At 55.8% G+C, this 19,528-nt stretch overlaps 2 protein-coding genes across 7 annotated transcripts in view; one reads left to right on the top strand and one right to left on the bottom strand.

Annotated features, from left to right (window-relative positions):
• PDGFB (platelet derived growth factor subunit B) overlaps nt 1-19,528 on the bottom strand; it is a 21,005-nt gene continuing 1,477 nt past the window's right edge. The window contains exons 1-7 of one of the 6 annotated variants that reach the window (XM_086402905.1): nt 14,695-14,922; nt 11,578-11,674; nt 9,158-9,247; nt 7,811-8,019; nt 6,417-6,558; nt 1,931-2,081; nt 1-1,578 (exon numbers count right to left, since the gene is read on the bottom strand). In XM_086402905.1, coding sequence (XP_086259031.1) covers nt 1,957-2,081; nt 6,417-6,558; nt 7,811-8,019; nt 9,158-9,247; nt 11,578-11,644 — 633 coding nt within the window. In that variant the 5' untranslated portion in view covers nt 11,645-11,674; nt 14,695-14,922 and the 3' untranslated portion in view covers nt 1-1,578; nt 1,931-1,956. Of the gene's footprint in view, nt 1,579-1,930; nt 2,085-6,416; nt 6,559-7,810; nt 8,020-9,157; nt 9,248-11,577; nt 11,675-14,694; nt 14,923-19,528 lie in introns of those variants that run through there. The other 5 variants (XM_086402903.1, XM_086402902.1, XM_086402901.1 and 2 more) reach the window with 5 other exon arrangements.
• LOC147373089 (uncharacterized) overlaps nt 17,608-19,528 on the top strand; it is a 19,161-nt gene continuing 17,240 nt past the window's right edge. The window contains exon 1 of the mRNA XM_086402898.1: nt 17,608-18,441. Coding sequence (XP_086259024.1) covers nt 17,699-18,441 — 743 coding nt within the window. The 5' untranslated portion in view covers nt 17,608-17,698. The remainder of the gene's footprint in view (nt 18,442-19,528) is intronic.

Raw genomic sequence — 19,528 nt, forward strand, 5'->3', positions numbered from 1 at the left:
TTTGGTTTTGTTTTGTGGTTATTTTCTTTTTTTACAACTTTAAATACGGAATATAAATAAATTTTAAAAAATAAAAGGAAAGCCCCCAAAAATATAATCACCGACTTTACAAACTGAAGAAAGCAGATTTGGGAGACAGCAGGGAAGAGGGGAAAGTGCAGAAGAAGGTGGATAGGGAGGTGGGAGGTCAGACCCCACCCCTAGGGGGCCCTGGGGATCTTTTCCCTTTTCTCCCCCACTCCCAGCCCAAGAGCTGGTTTCCTGGGAGGAGCCACCAGATCCGGAACTCAAAAGGATCTAAGAGGAGGGGCGTGAGCAGGGGCATGGAGCAGGGTTGCCCCGTCCCTTGGAGACATTCTCTTGGGCTTTTCACACCTGCCTGAAGGGAAGACTGCTTGAGCTGAGGACTTGGGGTAATGGAGGCCACATGGACAAATGCTGCCTCCCTGCCCCTCACCAAGGGCTTACTCCTGTCTGACCACTCCAAATCGTGGGCTGGGTCATAGACACAGCCAGTCCACACAGAACCTTCGTGTCAATTAGGAAAAGAATCCCTCCATTTGCCAAAAAATTGTCATAATAAATACACAAATTGACCACGTCTATGGTGTGTGTGAACTGTGATCCCCACATGCAGTGCCCTTGTGTAGTGCACACCCTGTACAACCTTACATGGCAGTCTTGGCTGGCCTGGGATACGATGGGCAGGCACCCTGCTGCCCTCTGGCCCCTGGTTTTCTGTCCTACAGAACAGTGACTGGGGTTATCTGGGGCTTCAATATGGGGTCCAAGAGCCCCTTGGTGGCACAGATAAGGGAGGAGACACAGGATGGAGGTAGAGAGATGAAATGGGAAACAGTGAACTGGGGTGGGAAGTGGGAGGAGGCGGTGGATGCCTGGGTCACCACCTACATCCACCTTCGAAGCAAACTTCATCCCTAACCCGTCTGAGAGAGCACTTGACTGCCTGGTGCTCTGGCCACACCTGCCCAGAGGAGTCCACGTCTTCCAATAATTCAAACATATTAAATGAAAAGAAGCCACTGTGAGCAGAGGTGACCAAGGGGAGACGACCGGGCCTGGGCACCGCAGGAGGAGTTCTCTCCAGTCTATGCTCCCCACGTGGTCTCAGCCACAGGAGTATAAGCACCCTGGCCGGCCTGGGGGTGCTCGCATCAGAGCTGGCTGGGGGTCTGGGGACCAGGTGGGCCATGCTGAGAGGTCCTCAGGCCCACGTGCAGGGTTTCAGGCTAGTCCACAGCACTGGGGAAGGAAGCCCCTTTCTCCCAACAGCGACCCCATCAGTCTCTCTTGCACTTCTATCCCATTTTTGCCAGGTCAGGAGAGGAAGACAGCGATGGAGTCCAAGTCCTTCGTTTCCTTCTCGAGCTTCTTGGCAAGACGCTGGAGGCCACTGAGGGAAGACCCACTGGTGGAAGGGTGGACAGACGCGTGGAGGGGTGGGGGAAGCACCATTGGCCGTCCGAATCAGGCATCGAGACAGACGGACGAGGGGAACAATATAATCACTCCAAGGACCCCATGGGGGCAATACAGCAAATACCATATTAAATAACCCTGTAGGCCAAGCAGAGGGACATGGGGGTCAGAGACAGCCTGGGGCTCCATCCCACGCTCACAGGCAACCAGGGGCAGGGTTGACCAGCTGTCCCTGATTTCCAGCAGCACTCAGGACTGGGAAGTATGAGGTTTAGATCTCCCAATTCCTTTAAGATGTACTGGGACACAGCTGAGTCAGGGCCTCCCCCAGCCCCTTACCCAACCTGCCCCATGAAAAAACTTGACTGATAACTGGCAAGAGGGGATCATGGCTTAGAGCCTGGATTTTGTAGGGGAACTGTTTCTCTCCCTCACCCCTGCCTCAGCCCAAGCCCAGGCCGGGGAGAAGGAGCAGAGTGCTGGCCCTCACCTGCCCACACTCTCCTGCAGATGCCCCTAGGCTCCGAGGGTCTCCTTCAGTGCCGTCTTGTCATGCGTGTGCTTGAACTTCCGGTGCTTCCCCTTGGGGGGCCGGCGGACTCGCACCGTCCGAATGGTTACCCGAGTTTGGGGTGTCCTGGCTGCTTGAGAGAAAGAAAGGTCTGGTTAGCAGGTGGATGAGACCGGCAGAGGTCGGGGCATGTCAATGCCCCCTTGATCAAGGCCTGCCACAGACCTCTTCAGATCCTGCAGGCTAAGGGGAGGGGAGTCTGGGACCAGACCTTCCAAGTTTGGATCCCAACTCCACTGCTCACCAGCTGCACCTGAGGAACAATGACTGAGCCATTTTACGCCTCTGCTTCCCCATCTGTGAAATGGGGATAATACACTGTCCACTTCATAGGACTAGTGGAAGGAATAGTATGCTGGCCAACACAGAGAGGAACAGATGAGTTCTGGCCTCAATTTATTTGTCATTATCCAACCGACACTGGCCCTTGTTTCCATGCCCTTGAACCTGGCCTGGACTTGACCTCGTTAACCAATATAAGGAGGCAGACTGGTACTGGCCAGGTTCAGACATGAGCCTCAAGAAGGCCTGGCAGCTCCCACCTTTGCACTTTGGGGAACCCTGTGCCTCCACATAAGAAGTCTGGTTCCCCTGCTGGGGATCCCAACGTGGAGGCCATGGGGTGAGGAGAAGCCCCGGACTTCAGGGAGAGGGACAGAGAGACAGAGGCCCAGCCGTCCCAGTGCAGCCTCCAGATAACTGACTGCAACCATAAGAGATGCCAGCAGGCCCACCCAGCTGAGCCCAGGCAACCCACAGACCAGAGAACAGAAAATGGCCATTGTCTTAAGCCACTAAGTTTAGAGAAGAAGTGATCAGCAAAAACAGCAGCTGCTCTCATTCACCTGTTTCTTTCTTCCCCAGTTTGACCTCCTACTGAGGTTTCCTCCTACCCACTTCAGCCCCTTCTGGTCGGTCATGGGATGTGGAAGCCACTAGGCTTTGAGCATAAGCACACCTCCCACTAGGGACCTGGTCCTCTCCCCCACTGCAACTGTGGTCTACCTGGCCCTCACCACCAGCACAGCAAGGTGGGCCAGACCACCGGCATCCGAACTGGGCTCTGCCAGGAGTTAGCTGGAAGCTTTGAGGAAAGCCATGCACACTCTCTGCCTAAATTCCCATACCTTTAAAACAGAACAGCTGCCCTGGCCTCCTAGGGTTAGGAGATAATGCGTGGAAATCACCAGAAACCCTTAGCTAACACTTACCATGCACCTGGCAAAGTTCTAAGCCTTTTCCTCCTCACAGCAGACAGACATGTGAATAGTTAACAGATGAAGAAACCGAGACAGAAAGTCTGGAATTTTAACCCAGGGATCTGCCTCTGGAATCCATGCTTTCAATCACTGGACTGTAAATCACTGTGCCTAAAAGTCTTGACCAAGGTTAGCACTTCACTTCTATCTCTCTTCCTCCTGGGCTGCTAGGAAGACAGCCTGGAAATGAAAGTTTTCTCTGCCAAGCTCAAGGCCCACCTCTTCCTGGGAGCCTTCGGAGTTTCCCCCTTAGCTCATCCAGCTCTCTGGGGGCCAACACTTGACCTTCCACCTCACAGACACAAGTCCCCATGAGGCACTTATCCCTGCAGCAAATGCGAAATTTAGGGACTCAGGTGGGTCTCAGATCCTTCTTGAGGGAGGCTGCCCAGGGGGGCCACTGAAGGGCCAGAGACCGAGCCATCAGCAGGCACTAGGTTGGGCAAAGCCTGAGCAAGTTCAAGGTCATCACTCAGCTCATAAGTGACAGAGCAGAGATTTGAGCCCAGGAGGCCTGACACTGACCATCACATGAGCCATACTGCCAGCCGAACTGTCCCCCAGGGCCAAAGTGCTGAAGCTAAAATGGCAAGACCTACATAGCAAGTGGCTGAACATGCCTCCTAAGAAACTGGTTTAGAAAATCCTATGAGACAAAGGCAGGGAAGAGAACCCCATTCTAAACATAAAGAAGAATATAATTTTTCCTGAATAGAAAGCACTCTCCATAGTTACTCTACAAGTAATGTACAGCACGTCAGTTTGAAGCTGTCAAATTATCGCCCTTTCCCAGGGCATCCCTGCCTCAGCTTGGCTCTGAGAGCAGGAGGAAGAGGCTGACATGGCTCTGCCTTCAGGGAGCTTGTTAGTAAGAAATGACAGTGAGATTGTCCTGCCCCCTAACCAAAGAAAGTTACTGAAAATCAAAACAGTCACTTGCATGGATTTTTTTTTTAATGCTTATCTAATACTATTGCCAGGAGAAACATCAACAACCTCAGATATGTGGATGACACCACTCTAACGGCAGAAATTGAAGAGGAACTAAAAAGACTCTTGATGACTGTGAAAGAGAGTGAAAAAACTGGCTTGAAACTCAACATTCAAAAAACTAAGATCATGGCATTCGGTCTCATCACTTCATGGCAAATAGAACAGGAAAAAGTGGAAGCAATGACAAATTTTATTTTCCTGGGCTCCAAAATTTCTGTGGATGGTGACTGCAGCCATGAAATTAAAAGACGCTTGCTTGCTCCTTGGAAGGAAAGCTATGACAAACCTAGACATCATATTAAAAATCAGAGACATCACTTTGCTGACAAGAGTCCATATAGTCAAAGCTATGGTTTTTTCCAGTAGTCATGTGCGGATGTGAGAGCTGGACCATAAAGGAGGCTGAGTGCCAAAGAATTGATGCTTTCAAATTGTGGTGCTGAAGAAGACTTGAGAGTTCCTTGGACTGCAAGGACATCAAACCAGTCAATCCTAAAGGAAATCAACCCTGAATGTTCATTGGAACGTGTGATGCTGTTCACATGTTCACTTCAGCTTCAGTGATGCTGAAGCTCCAATACTTAATGTGAAGAGCTGACCCGCTGGAAAAGGCCCTGATGCTGGGAAAGATTGAAGGCAAAAGGACAAGGGGACGGCAGAGGATAAGATGGTTAGATAGTATTACCAACTCAAAGAACATGAATTTGAGCAAACTCCGGGAGATAATGAAGGACAGGGAAGCCCAGTGTGCTTCCTTGGGGTTGCAAAGAGGCAGACACAACTCAGTGACTGAACAACAATCCTATTAACTTAATGAGTCTCATATAATCCTTACTTTTCTCTGAGGAAGAAAAGATAGCACAATACAGTCAAAAGAACCCCAAACTAGACGTTCCAAGACCTGGGTTCCAGGCTCAATTTTGCTGCTGTGCAACCCTCATTAAGTCCCTTAACCTCTCTGTGCTCCAGCAGCCCTATTAGTAACACAGAAGGAGGGACTTGTAAGGTCATCTCTAGCTCTAAAATTTTTAAATACTTAAAAAGAAGAAATGAGCCAGTGACAGCTGTCAGGGTGAGAGAAGAGCCAAGAACAAAACAGAATACCTGAATTCTAGTTATGCCCCTGTCTGAAACTGGCTGTGTGGCCTTGGGCAAGACCTCGGCCTATCTAGGCCTCAGGCATCTCTTCCATATAATGTAGAGGAGGCAATTGGACCAGATCATTTTTTAGTCCATTTCAATTCAAGTCAAACTGCATGCATGCATGCTTAGTCATTTTGGTCTATCCAACTCTTTTGACCCCACGGACTGTCGCCCGCCAGGCTCCTCTGTCCATGGGATTCTCCAGGCAAGAATACTGGAGTGGGTTGCCATTTCCTTCTCCAGGGGATCTTCCTGATCCAGGGATTGAACCTGCATCTCTTATGTCTCCTGCATGCAGGAGGTTCTTTACCAATAGTGCCATCGGGGAAGTACATGTAGTTAAAATCTCTCTGGTGATTTTCCCCCACTGCCCCTAATTCCTTCATCAAGGCTACAAGGGAAAAAAAGCGGGGGGGGAAGGCTACAAGGAATTAATTTGATTTTTCATTTCCAGGACAAGTTGTCAAATATCTGGATATGATATATGCATGGGGTGTTCTCTTATCCAGGTCATGGTTCCTCCCACCGTTTCATGCACTCATAAACAAAGCAGGGGGCTGTGGTAGCAAGACAGGGAGGGGGGCTTCCCTGGACGGGGAGGCCAGCAGACCTCTAGAAGGAGGTGACTTCCGACCTTAGACCCAAGTGAGGAATAGGAGCTAGGCTTGGGAAGAGCTAGGAGATGTGAATTTCACCCAGACGGACATGTGCAAAGGCCCTGAGGCAGAAACTTAGCTGGCCACTCAATAAGACCACCCTGGCTGGGCTGGCATAAGTGAGGGGCATTGGTTGGAAACAAGGACAGAGCGCCAGCTGGGGGCTACATACTCGCATAAGCCCTCTCAGGCAGGGGAGGACTCTGGACTGTTGTCAGCGCTATGAAAAGCTTCAGGTGAATTTAACCAGGGGCATGCCTGATCCAATTCTCCCTGAGTGTCCCCAGCAGCTGCCATAGGAGAAGGGGGCTGCGGGGCTGAGCAATGAGAGGCAGACCTTGGATGAGCAGTTACCTCGCTGCTCCTGGGAACTCCCCGGGGTTCGGGTCACGGCTCGAGCCACCACCGTCTCACACCTGCACGCCAGGTGGTCCACCAAGGTGACGGTGGCCTTCTTAAAGATCTTCTTCTTCCGCACGATCTCAATCTTTTTCACCTGGAGGACAGAACCCCCAAAGTGCCTCTGAAGGGGACCACATGGGCAGGGGCCCGAGGGAGCCGCCTGCCTGCTCAGTATCCCCTGAGGTCATCTTTCCTCGAAAGCCCAGAGGGCGGCAGGGCAGGCGCTTCAGCCTGAACAATGGCAGGACTTTGCCCTCTGCCCTCATAGCTTTTCCATCAAAACAAGCCCTCCCCACCTGGCCTCCGGCAGTCCCCTTAGGATCCCCCAGAGAGGGAGAAAGGCATTTCCGGGTTGAATGTGGGGCCTGTGGTATCCTCATTCCCTGAGCGCCAGCCAAGGTCAGGGGCTGCGGCAGAGGCGGGGAGATGGTTGTCTGGAAGGAAGCAGGGGGAGGCTTTATCCAGGAGGGAGGCGGGAAGGGGGAGGTCAGCTGTCAGGTGTCCATCCATAGAGTTGGCAGGGCTGGGGACAGCAGATATCATGGCGGTGGACGCCGGGGTGGAGAGTGACATTGGCCATCTTGGGCCCAGGGCCCAGACTTGAAATAGAAGGGGGACACAAGAAAAGGCCGTGGCTGACCACAGGGGCGGGGAGCATGGTGAGGAGGCAGAACACTTGGCAAGAGGAGATAGGGGTCACCTGTCGGTCCTGGGCCCTGGGGAGGTGTGCCGTCCACCCAGCAGCTGCTGTGTGGCAAGGCTGGCCAGAGGGGTGCGGAAACCTTTCCACGTGAATCAGAGACTTCTCTGGCCCTGCCCTGCCCTGTGGAGCTCCAAGGACGGCTTCTGCTCTAAAATTTCCCTTGAATCACAGTGTATACCCAATCTTTCCAGCAAAGGGGCAGGCTTCAGCCTTCTGACTCTCTGCTAGGGGCTGCCCCAGCTCTTGCAGGGCCTGCTGCCTGGAGAGGGGGGTCTTCTGTGCCCCCCTTGGTGAAGACATGACTTGTTGAAGGGAGATAAGTGGGTGCTAAAAATGCTGGGGCACCTATGAGCCCTTCTCTGTGTGGAAGAAAGAAAATGGAGATCCCTGTATAGGGGAGAGCTTTGGGGAAAGCTGAACAGCTGCTCAGAAGATCCTGAGTGTCCGGTATGTTAGGCACCTGTCTGTTGCAGGAACATTTGGCGATTTTATCCACCTGGGGGCTTGTCTGTGGCCATGATCACCCCAGCCTGGGGGGCCTCCCCACGCCTGTCGGCCTTCTCTGGACAGACCCCAGGAGCCCTCCGGGAAGGCCTCTGCACCCGCCCCCAACCCCATTCCGGGCTGGGCGAGGGCTGCGCACCTGCACCTTCCGATCCTGCACCTGTGTGGGGCGGCACTGCACGTTGCGGTTGTTGCAGCAGCCGGAGCAGCGCTGCACCTCCACGCAGGGTGGCCACACCAGGAAGTTAGCATTGGTGCGGTCTATGAGGCGCCGCGAGATCTCAAACACCTCCGTGCGCGTCTTGCACTCCGCAATCACGGCTGGCTCTGCGGCGACCGTCGGGGAACCTGGAGGGAGCAGGGACCTCCTTCAGCGGGGGTGGACCTGTCCAGAGGCCCCCTGGCCGGTAGAAAAGCCCAGGGCCGAGCCCTTGTAGGACTGCTCGCCTTCAGAAGCAGGCAAGGCCCGTCCCACCTCCTGCAACCCCGGGTTGGAAGGTTACCAGCCATGGGCCTCGGGCAGGCTGCTGATGGGCTCGAGAGCTCAGTTTCCCCATCTCCAAAATGGGGTTGAGGAGATCTACACCCTAGAACCACTATAAGGGTCAAGTTAGATCGTTCTGAGAGTGCTGATCTGTGCTACATGTCAGTTCCTCCACCATTTTATTCTACGATTTCACACATTTATAAGTTTGCCCAGTATGTGGCCCTTACTTGTGTATTACCTTACATTGCTGTTTACACTGTAATATAGTCTTATCTTGTTGCTTTTTTCAAGCCTCAGTTTCCCCATCTGTGAAATGGGACAATAACTCTGCCTACCCTGCACTTGCCAGTTGAACAAGTAATGGGAGTGAAACTTGGCCTGCAGCAGACTGACAGTCAGTGCTGGGGCAACCGCCATCTGTCATTCACATACAGAGGGACTGAGGCTCTGAGAGCTAAGTTAGCTGCCCAAATTCACAGAGTAAGGAAGGAAACCCAGGCCACTTGATTCTTATATGGCAGGGCCCCAGCCTCAGTCTACAGCGTTTGGGGACCGTAGGCAGACAGTGAGGAGGAGGGGCTTGGAATGGGCACCTGCCTCCCTAAAAATGCTGCTGTGGGACCCAGTGACCTATATCCTCCTTTGCCTGATGCGCATCACCCCTTGCTGGCTGTGTGACCTCAGGCTGCTTCTTCACCCTCTCTGGGCTCCAGTTTTCAACTCTGTAAAATGAGGTCAATAATATCTGCCTCCCTGGTGGAACTAATGAACAAATGAGGGTTTGAAAGAACTATACCGAGAAAAGAGTGTGTGTTGGGGGAGGGGAGAATGATGACTCATCTCCTGGATAGAGGGTATTTAAGGATGGCTACACACTTTTAGCTCCACGCCTTCTCAAGCGTCAGGACGAAGAAGCCGGCCCTCCAGCCTTGGCTGGCCATGTCCCCAGTTCTCTGTCCCCAGCTCCCACCTTTGAGGGGCCATCACCCTCAGTCTTACCTAGGCTCCTTCTCCCACGGGATAAGCTCTCGAGCTCGCCTCCAGAATGGGACCGGGTCAAATTCAGGTCCAATTCAGCCCCGTCTTCATCTGTAGGAGGAGGTCAGACACACTGAGAACTGCCGGACCAAGGCCGGAATCTGATGGGGATTCCAGGACAGGTGGGAGGATTGCTCCCCTCCCCCACCCCCACTGGACCACCACCGCTCCGGGGAATAGTGTCCCCTTCTGGCTCCCTGTACACCCGAGGGTCCTAGCTCTGAGGAGGGGCCCCGCCAGGCAAACAAACGCCAGGGTAGCCGCAGGGCTCAGAGGGTGGCGGGGCCCTTGACTGCATCGCCAAGGGATCGTCAGCCCCACTCCCGGCCCTTCCACCACATATTTGGACAGAACCCATGTCAATGGAGTTAAAAATAACCCATCCCCTTTGCTACTGTAAGAGAACCCTCCTTGGCCTCCAGGGCAGGGTGAGGACCCAGAGCTCTGAAGGCCAGTTTCCAGTGCCCCTCCGCCCAGCGTTCCCACAGGAAGTGCTGAATGGAGAAATTCCCAGCATCCCCAGGGGGGACCAGCATGCCCTGGACACAGCCCCTCCAGAGCCCCGGACAATGGCGCAGTTGGGCGGGAGAGAGAGAGGGAAGGCGAGGGGTGGGGGTGGGGGCCAAAGACCGAGAGAGGGTGGAGAGCCAGGTCTGCTGGGGTAGGGGCGCCCGTGCCCTGCCCCCTTTCAGGCACGAGTCTCTCTCTAGGCCCCAGTCTTTCACTGTGTTTATATCTCTCCCTCTAACCTTGTGCCCCGTGTCTGCCCTCAGCTGTCCATTTACTCCTAAAGTCACAAACCACAGCTCCCTTCTCGAGCCTGTGCGGCCCTCACCTCGGTGTCATCAGCATGCCTTGAAGGCATCTCTCTCTCTAGCAATGGCAGCCTCACCTCGGTGTCATCAGCATGCCTTGAAGGCATCTCTCTCTCTAGCAATGGCAGCCGGAAGCCGCTGCAGGAAGTGAGGGCTGCAGAGGACTCGGAGCTCCATGCTGAATTGTGGGCAGCCCCTTCTACCTCTCCGATGGTTCAAGGGTCAGCAAATAAACCACGAGGACATGGAGGACAAGCTCCTGCCCGCTTCACACAGCACCTCATCTCTTTTCCTCTGTCTCCCCAGCCCTCGCTCATCCGTGCAGGCTCCCGGGGGGTCCTGTTCAGAGGAGACCGTGCCCTAACTGGTGCCTTTCCGTCTAATCTGCTGCTCCTGCGTCAGCGTGTCTGTCTGTCCTTCTCACTCCCTTCCTTTCTCTACCATCTCTGGAATGTCCCTGGTGGGGATGAGATGGGGAAAAGATGTGCTTTGTGGAAAGGTTAAGTTGATTAGGAAAAAAATAGCCACATGGTTGCCTTGAAACAGGCCCACTATTGAAAGGTTCATCTCGGAGATCCCGACCCCCACCAGGGGTACGTAGGGGCTGCCCGAGGGTGGGGGCCAAGGGCCTTGGAAAGAAACAGCAGAAAGGCTAAATTTGGCAGTTGCCCCATTGTGTTGACCAGGGCTGGCCAGTCGGGCATGGGGTGAGGGGTGTGGGAGACGTGGGGTGGGGGGCCTGGTGAACAATAGGTGGGCCCAGCTGGGTCCCCCTCCCGCGTGCCTCGCCAGCCCCCGGCATAGGCGGGTTTGAAAGGGCCCGAGAATGCTTTTGAGAGGGAGCCAGGGGCCCAACGGGGAGAGGAAACAAAGGCAGGAAATGCTGTCCCCCGTAGATAGCAGTCTGGGCAAGGATTACAAAGTGACAAAGAGACAAAACCCCAGAGGGAAGGGGAGCTGGGGGTGCAGGGGGGGTGCCGACCAGGGCTCCAGGGAACAGGCCAGAGGTTAGAATAGAAAGGAATTTGCTCTGAAGACAGCGTTTATAAATACATTCCCGACCCAGCCCGTCAGCCCCGCCACGTGTGTGCCACCAAGCACGTGCCCATGCGCTGGGAGCGCTCTTGGGCATGGGCAGGGCTGCCCATTGGTCCAAGCCAGGTGTCCCCAGGAGACCTTGGGAGACTGGGCCCTCGGCCAGAGGGGCAGGGAGATGGCTCCTCCCGCCCCATCCTCCCTGGTTGAGTCTACACCTGGATAGACATTCAGCAGATGCCCTGGGCACCTTCTCCCCGCCCCCTCCTCTTGGGAACCCGTCCTCTGCACCCCCGCCAGAGCCACATGTACCAGCCACATGTACCAGCTTCGTTTGCCATGCCCCACGTCCCAGGTAGCAACCTCCCGCCTACTCAGGCCTGCCCTGGACAGGTGTGGCCAAGCCCTCCCAGGCAGCCACGGGCCTCTGGTCCTCTGGATGTCAAGGAAGAAGGCGTGTCCTTGCCCGGCCCCTTGCAGCTCCCCAGGACTCAGCGAAGGGCCAGAGCACTGGGTGAGGATTCAATTTACCTACGGAGTCTCCATGCAGCAGGCGCTGGAGGTCATCGAAGGAACGGATGGAGTGGTCACTCAGCATCTTGTAGAGCTCCTCGGGAATGGGGTCTCCCTGCCAGGCAAAGACGAGGGGCCAAGTGAGCTGAGAGCCAGGGCTTTCCAGCCATGGCCCTCTTCCTCCCAGCACACACACACTCCCTCCCATGGGAAGTTCCCGCAGGGCCCCTTGGCCAAGGGCAAGTGGACAGCCAGGATGAAGGCCTGTGGGGTGGGGTGAGGGCAGATTCCAGGCTGGACAACCAGGAGCACAGAACCCTGGGACCAAGTCTCTAAGACCCAGCTCAGATCTGTGTCCCTCACCCCAAACAGACCCCAGCTTGCTTTAAAGTTAGATTTGACCGTATGTATCTGTTTCCCCTTGAAATCCATATTCTTGCCTGGAGAATTCCATAGACAGAGGAGCCAGGTGGACTAGAGTCCATGGGGTCGCAAAGAGCCAGACATGATTGAGCGACTAACATACACACACACACGCACACACCTGTCTCCCCATCACACTACAGGTTCCGGAGGCTCCAACAATCTGATTTCTCTCTGCTTCCCCTCCACACCTGACAGCTAAAGGCAGACAGCATTTGTCATGGGAGATCGAATTATCCCCACTGGACAGATGGAAAAGCAGTGGCTCCCATGGCTGATTCATGTCAATGGATGGCAAAACCCATCACAATATGTAAAGTAATTATCCTCCAATTAAAATAAATAAGTTAAAAAGAAAAAAAACTCAAAAAAAAAAAAAGAGGCTCAAAAAGGTGACATCCTTTGTCAGAGTCCTATAGCTGATTATCAGCAGAAGCTGCATTCAAATCTAAGTCTTTATGATGGCAGAGCCCGTACTCCCAGCCTCCTGGGTATACAAGGTGTTTAATAAGTGCTTGAAGAGCTGGATGGTCTCAGGAGGCCACATGTACTTGTCTTATCTGTTTAGTCTCTCACTCAGAAGAGGAGAGAAGGGAATCCTCAGCTATGGCCAGGAAACCTGAAAGTTCACCCGTGCCCCATGCCCAACCAAACCCTATTTTTAGAGCCCTCTGGCCTGCCACCAAAAACACTTGAAACTTAATAAGCACTTTAACAGGCCCTGTTTGAAGCTGGGCTTCCTCCAGGGAAATCACAGGTCCCACAATAACATGACAGCAGCCCTCATAGGAAGGTCATGGCCACGTCCCCCACGGTCCAAGGAGACCTGAGGGGCTGACGGCAAAGGTCTTAAGAAAGAGGTGATGGCAGAACAGAGGCTGAAAAGCAGACTCTGACCATCAGCATCTCTGGGCAAAGATGATGCTCTGCGCAAGATCGGCTGCAGGTCCGAACTCACATCCCTGCAGACAACACACGCACGTGCACGTGCAAGCACACAGAAGGGCCCTGTCTTGTGCGAGGAGCCCCAGGGAGGGCATCAGCAGACCAGGCTTACTACTGCCTGACCTTAGGTTATACAATTCCCACCTCAGTTTCCCCAGATTAAGACGAGAGGTGCTCCTGCTCCAGCTAGTTCCCTACGTTCCAAGGACTGGAGTGCTAAGGGATTCTGCACAGGCTGTCTTGAGAAAGAGCTGCCTTCTCCCTGCCTGACAGGTGAAGGAGGTCATCCTGCCTTGTGGCCAGTCCCAGGGATGGTCCCAGAAAGGTTTGTTAGGAGCCTGGTGATTGATGAGGTTTTAGCCTCCCCCAAAGCTCCATTTCCTCATCACTTGCAGCCCTGGACACTGGAGTCAGCCCTGGAACCAGAAGACCCAGGATGGAGCACGGCCATGCTTTTAAAGCAAATTCCTTAAGAGCCTTGAGCTCAGTTGCTTCATTTGAACGTGGAGTGTATAATCCTGCCCGGTGCCTAGGGCTGTCGGCAGAGAAGCATGAAGGTCTAGCAGTTAAGCCTGGCTGGAAGCTCGGGTCCACGACTGCACAGCCGGGAAACCAGATGATACGCGTGTGAGATGGAAAGGATATCAACTCGGTTGGCCCGCACTTGCTTTTCCCATCTCCAGCCTGCCCTGCCTCCTCCCACCCAGAGAGACCACGCCTTTGTTGGTCTCCAGATGTGAACACAGGACCCAGTTCGTGCAAGGGAAAGCACGGGCTGATCTCCAGTGAAGCCCAAAGCAGGCCATGCCGCCTGAGGGTTCTGTCTGTCTCAGAGTGAGTAGTCCAAAGAGCTGGATTCCCCCTCCACAGCTACTGACCGTCCCGTGAACTCAGGTTGGCCACCGCCCCTCTCTGGTCCTGGCTCTCATCTATGAATAGAAGGGGTTGAAGACACTTGATTCAGTTCTCATCCTGCCTGGGGGTGGCTAGAGAAGCAGGAGAGGGAAGCCAAGGGTGGGGTACCCAGCCAGGTCTCCTCGGCTTCTTGTGGAGTAATGATTCATAATTCCCCAGGAGAGGGGCCCAACGCCCAGGCCCGAATGGCACATAGCACTCATACCAAGATCTCCTTGCCCCCTAGAGCACCGGCTGCAGCTGCCAGCGATGGCAGAGCAGGCAGGTCCCCAAACCAGCCTAGCAGATGCTCCTGACTCGGCTAATGATGCCAAGAAGATGCCATCTCATGGAAGCAAACCTCCCAGCCTGAGAGAGAGACTGGGGAAGTGGGAGAAGCACACAGTAGGTGCTCAATAAATGCTGGTAAAATGCATGAAGGACTCTCCCCCTCTCTCTGGGGTTCCCTTCTGCATGATTCTCCCACCCCATCCACCAGGAGGACCACTCCCCAAGCACCCTGCCTCCTAAAGAGTCTACTTTTTTCCTAAGCAGAGAGGTGATTCCTGCATGTGCTTTCTGTAATTTGGCCACCAGATGCCCAGAATGCCCTGAGAGCTCCTGGATTTGATACTAACACCACAGCTAATGTCTGTGAAGTGCTAACCACAAGGCAGGCACTGAACTAAATGCTGTATCAATGACCAAACCCAAGAGGCTGGTGCTGCTTTTATTCCCATCTTCCAGATGAGGAAGCTGAGGCTCAGAAAAATGAAGTAAACAGCTACAAGTCTACACGACTCCTAAGAGGCAGAGCAGAGCCCCCTCTCCCAACACCACGGAGGTGCTCCTCGGTTGCTGTCGGCTCCCTACCCTGTGTGTGTCATGAGCGGTGGTTCTCAATCAGGGGCGAGTGGGCCTCCAGGGGACACTGGCCATGTCTGGAGGCATTTTTGGTGGTTACAAATAGAGGAATGCTGCTGGTATCAAGTAGGTGGAAGCCAGTGCAGCTGCTAAACATCCTTCTATGCACAGGACAGCCTCCACAATACAGGATTCTGTGGCCCCAAACATGCACAGTGCAGAGACGGAGAAGCTCTGTAGTAGACAAAAAGGCAAAGGCTTCAGCTGTCACGGAAACCTGGGTTCTTGGAGTAAGTATTTTATTTATTTATTTGTTGGCCTTGTGGCATACTGGATCTTAGTTTCCCCACCAGGGTTCAAACCCATGCTCCCTGCAGTGAAAGAACAGTCTTAACCACTGGATCACCAGGGAAGTCCCGGAGTTAAGTCTTTTAACAACCTAAAACCTCAGCTTCTTTATCTTTTAAATGGGGCTCACAATACCTCGCCGGGGTTATTGGGAGGTAGAATCAGACCTAGCAGAGCAGCCAACAGATTGATGGGTAGTTAATGAGCCCCGCTGTGGTCCGCGTCCATTCCTTCTGTGCGGCTCCTTGAGGGCAGCAGTGAGTAGCACGCATGCGTGGGGCCACAGTGCAGGACATTTTTGAGGATAACAGTGGGTGGGTGGAAAGCTGCCCACCCAGGGGAGATATGTGACTGTGCGAACCACAGGAAATGACACCTGAGCCCCACACTGGCACTTGCCGGGGGGGCCCTGTAGGCTGGTGGGTGAGCCCCTTCCGGGGCTGGGGGTGGTTGAGAGGTGGGGACATTTCGCCTTGTGGTCAGCTCCAGGATGCGATGCCCTGGGGGGGACTCGGGGCACCTGCCGGGGGTCAGAGTCTCCTCGTGGTGTGGGAGGGTGAGTAGCCCAGAGTCTGGGTTTCCTGAGCACAGGTTCTGGAAACCTCCTTAAGGTGGGAAGCTCCCCTTCGGAAATGGGAAAGGAGGCCTGGCACCCTGATAAAGCTGCCCCAGATCTCAGGCCTGGGGTTCCTGGCAGGGCGAGGGCGTGGCGAGAGAAGGCAGCTGGGGCACAGCCAGCCTCCTAGGGAGCCAAAGCAAACAGCCTCCTCTCCTCCCCACCCCACCCCACCCCACCCCCAACGCCAGCTGCAGAGGTAGGAAGGGCACAAGCTGGCTGAGGCCAGGTGAATTACCTGCTCCCAGCCAGGCTGGCAGATTAAAGGGGCTTGGACCCCACCCTCTGCCTGGGCCTCAGCGCGCACACAGATACACACTCCCCAGGCTGCCTGAAGTTCCGCTGTGGGAGACGACAAGGGCTTGGCCCAAGCAACCAGGGGCGTTGTCAGTGGCTGGCAGAGGAAGAAGGCCTCAGAGCACCCGCCTGCCTGAGAGTCTCAGGCCTGATTTAGATTCGATGCCAAAGCCAAGCCCTTTGAAGAAGCCTTCTCTGGGCAGACCATAGAAGCCTTTTAGAACCAGCCTTTCCCACCAGCATTTCCCTGCCCTATTGCTCCTGGGACCCTCCCTCTCCCCCATCCTTATTACGGTTAGCCCAGCACCCCCCCCCACCCCCCCCAGTGGGCTCCCTCCTCTCCTTCCAGCAGAAAAACTGTTAGACTGGGAAGAGAGAGGCCAGAGCAGCAGTTACAATCCTGGCAGTCCACTGCAATCACTGCCCCCAGCCACGACCACCACCCTGATCCCAACTCCCAGCATCCAGTGGGTCCCAGGAATCTGCATTTTCAAGAGACCAGGTAATTCTGCTGCTCTTGAGAAACTCTGAGCTAATCTAGTCTTCCCTCTCTCACGCGTGCTTTTAGATGGTGGAAACTGAGGCCCAGCTCAAAACACCCAGAACTATTTGTGATCTCACTTTCCTTCTGTTTCTTCCCCTCTGTCCAATCTTGGCAGTCTAAGTCCCAAGACACGGAAAAGAAAGACATGCTTGTCTCTCAAGACTGGGGAATGGTGCAGGGGGACTCGAAGATGTCTGCTGGAGAGCAGGAGAGCTGTACTGGGCTGCCCTGGGTGAGGACGGAATGAGGCCGTGTTTATAAAGCACTTAGCAAGCCTGAGATACATGTCCGGTCCTTCCCTCCCCCTTCAAGGATTCACTGTCCTCTCCACAAATATTTACAGATTATCCATCATGGCCAGGCACCATTCTAAGCAGGGGAGACAGTGGTGACCAAGACAAAAGCTCTCTAGTGGAGTTTACACTCCAGTGAGGAAAAATGGGTAAGAAACAACTAAATAAATCAGAAAATGAAGGTAACTGCACTAGAAGGGGTACTTCAATGGAGAAGGGGGGGATGAGGGAAGATTCTGAGAGGGTCTTAGGAGGCCCATGGCAAGTATTTCTTTACTACTTCTGCTGAATCAATCTCTCTCTCTCTCTTACACACACACACACAGTTCGGGTCTTGGACCAGAGCCTTCAAATTCTGTTTGATCCTAAGCTTGCAGACACTTCTAGGGTTGGGAGATTCCAGCAAGTCAGTCTCCCACTAAGTAAGGCCATTAGCAAATAAGAAAGAAGCTGGGTGATGAAGGTCTGTGGGCCCTTTACTTCTTCTCGGCAGAAGGGTGCTGAGGCCAGAGGCATCACATGACAATGAGTGTCACCCTCCCGGAAGCCAGCTCAGCTAATGGAGATGAGACCTTATGGACTTCAGCCGACCCTCAACCAGGCCCCACCTCAGAGCTCCCTACCCTTCCTTCCCAACTGCTGGCATACAGCGGACAGGACCAACCTCAAGGCCACCTCCACCAGGAAGCCCTCCTGGATTGGCTCCCATGTCACTAGGTTTTCCCTTTTCCCTTTAGGTCTCCTCCCTCAGAGCCTCCTGAGGCTTACGCAGGCTCTGCAGGAAAGTGCTTCATAAACTGCAAAGCACGACACAACCGTGAGTTCCTTAAGACCACGTTCAAGGATGCTGTGATTCAAGTGAGGAGAGAGGCACCAGCTTCCTGGCCAGAGCCTCCGCACCAAGCACACACCCCCATGGAGTTGTGGAACAGGAGGAGGAGGTGCTGGATGAAGCTGGAAATGGAAAGGGCAGGCCTGGAGAGGCCTTTTCCAGCTGTCACCCAGCCTCCCCAGAGCCGGCTGGGGAGGGAAAGACGACAGAGCCGGCTGGGGAGGGAAAGACGACTGAGCCGGCAGGGGTGGGAAACCCCCTCAGCGGTTCAGGGCCCTCAGTCTTGGATGGAGGGTCAAAGCCGGGCCTATGTGAAGGGAGAAGTGCTCTGGACATCACAGCGCTCCCAGTCACACCAACATCTTTTTCGGCCACCTGAGGATGGTTTGAAAAAGCAACTACAGAGGGGTCATGCTCGAGGGGCGTCGGGCAAAAACCAGCGCGTGCTGTGGAGCCAGGACCTGACGGGAGGGTTCCTGTTTCCATCCCCTCATCGGACCCAGGAAGGAAATGGGGTGGCTGCAGAGGTGACCAGGTTCCAGGGCCACCTGTTGCGCGGGGGTGGGAACCTGGTACAGGGTGGGTGTACGAGCCCTGCGTGCCTGTGTGCGTGCGTGGGTGTGCGCGCACGTGTGCTGAAGCTGCGTGTTCGGGGGCCGTGCGTACGTGTGTATGCGGTGCGCGCGCGTGTGCCCCGCGTGTGCACGGGCGTGGCGGCGGCGGCGGGCGCGCGACCCGGCCGCGGTAGTGCGTGCCCGTCGCTCTGCGCACCCGCCCGCCCGCCGGAGCGCAGCATCGCCTCCGGCCAAGAGTGTGCATGCGTGGGGTGAGTGAGCGCGAGTCGGGGGGCCGGGCGGGGTGGGCTGCGGAGAGCAGAGGCGGGGGCGCTGCCGCCGTTCCCAGGACGCCCTGGCACCGGGCCCAGCCCCCCAGGCCCCGCGGCGAGGCAAGGCGGCAGCTGGGGCCGGCCGGCGCCCCCCTCCCCAACAGCTGGCCGCGGCCCGGGGGGCTGCGGGAGCGGAGAGGAGGGGACGTCGGGAGGGGCCTGCAGGCGGTCGGGCCGAGCCCCGTGTCCTCCCTCCCGGGTGCTGGCCGCCGGGGATGGGGGGGGCGGGTGGCCGCGGAAGGGCGGGGCCCCAGGGCGGGCGGCCGGCGGCCCTCGAGGAGCCCCGAGAACAAAAGGAGACGGCGACGGCTCCTCCGTGGTCAAAACAACCTGCGCTGGCGGCGGCCCAAGGCCCGGCCGCGGCCTCGGAGCTCTTCACCTTAACCCCTTCGCCGCCGCCGCCTCCTTCCTGCGCCTCGTCGGAGGCCGAGAGCGGCCGGTCCTCCCCCCGGGAGCGGGCGAGGTGCGGGTTCCCGGCCGCGGCCGAGCGTTGGCGGGACGGGACCCAGGCGCGGCGCGCGGCCCGTCGCCCTCTCCTCCCCGGCACCTCGCGCCTCCTCCCTGCCCCGCCCCCTTTCCCACCTGGATTCCGGGTAGACTTGCCAACTCACTGCTACGTGAGGCTGGGAGGGGTGCGGGGGACCCGTACGATCTGATAGCTCCCGCAGACGTTTCCCTATCCCAGCTTCCTTGCTGCGGGGCTTTTCGAGGCGGCGTGTTCCGCACCCTGCGATCGGGGGAAGAGAGGTGCGTCCTCTCGCAGGGTGCGGGCGCAGGTATGGCGCGGCCTCAGGCACACACCGCCGCCGGGGCTGGATTCCCTACGAGCCCCTATTCCGCCCCTCAGGCCAGGTGCCCCAAACCTCTCTCTGCACCCACCGCGCCCAAGACTGCAAGCGGCTCCGGCACTGCACTCTGGGGCCGGGCAAGACCTGCACGGCCCGGTGGGCACCCGCCCCGACCGAGAGGAGGAGCCGGGGTAGTTCGCAGACCCCCGCCGAAGCTTGGCGTGGCTGCCGCTGGTGCG

This window comes from Bos grunniens, chromosome 5 (genome assembly GCF_055505025.1).
Source record: "Bos grunniens cultivar Pamir isolate PY7600 chromosome 5, Bosgru_T2T1.0, whole genome shotgun sequence".
NCBI lineage: Eukaryota > Metazoa > Chordata > Mammalia > Artiodactyla > Bovidae > Bos > Bos grunniens.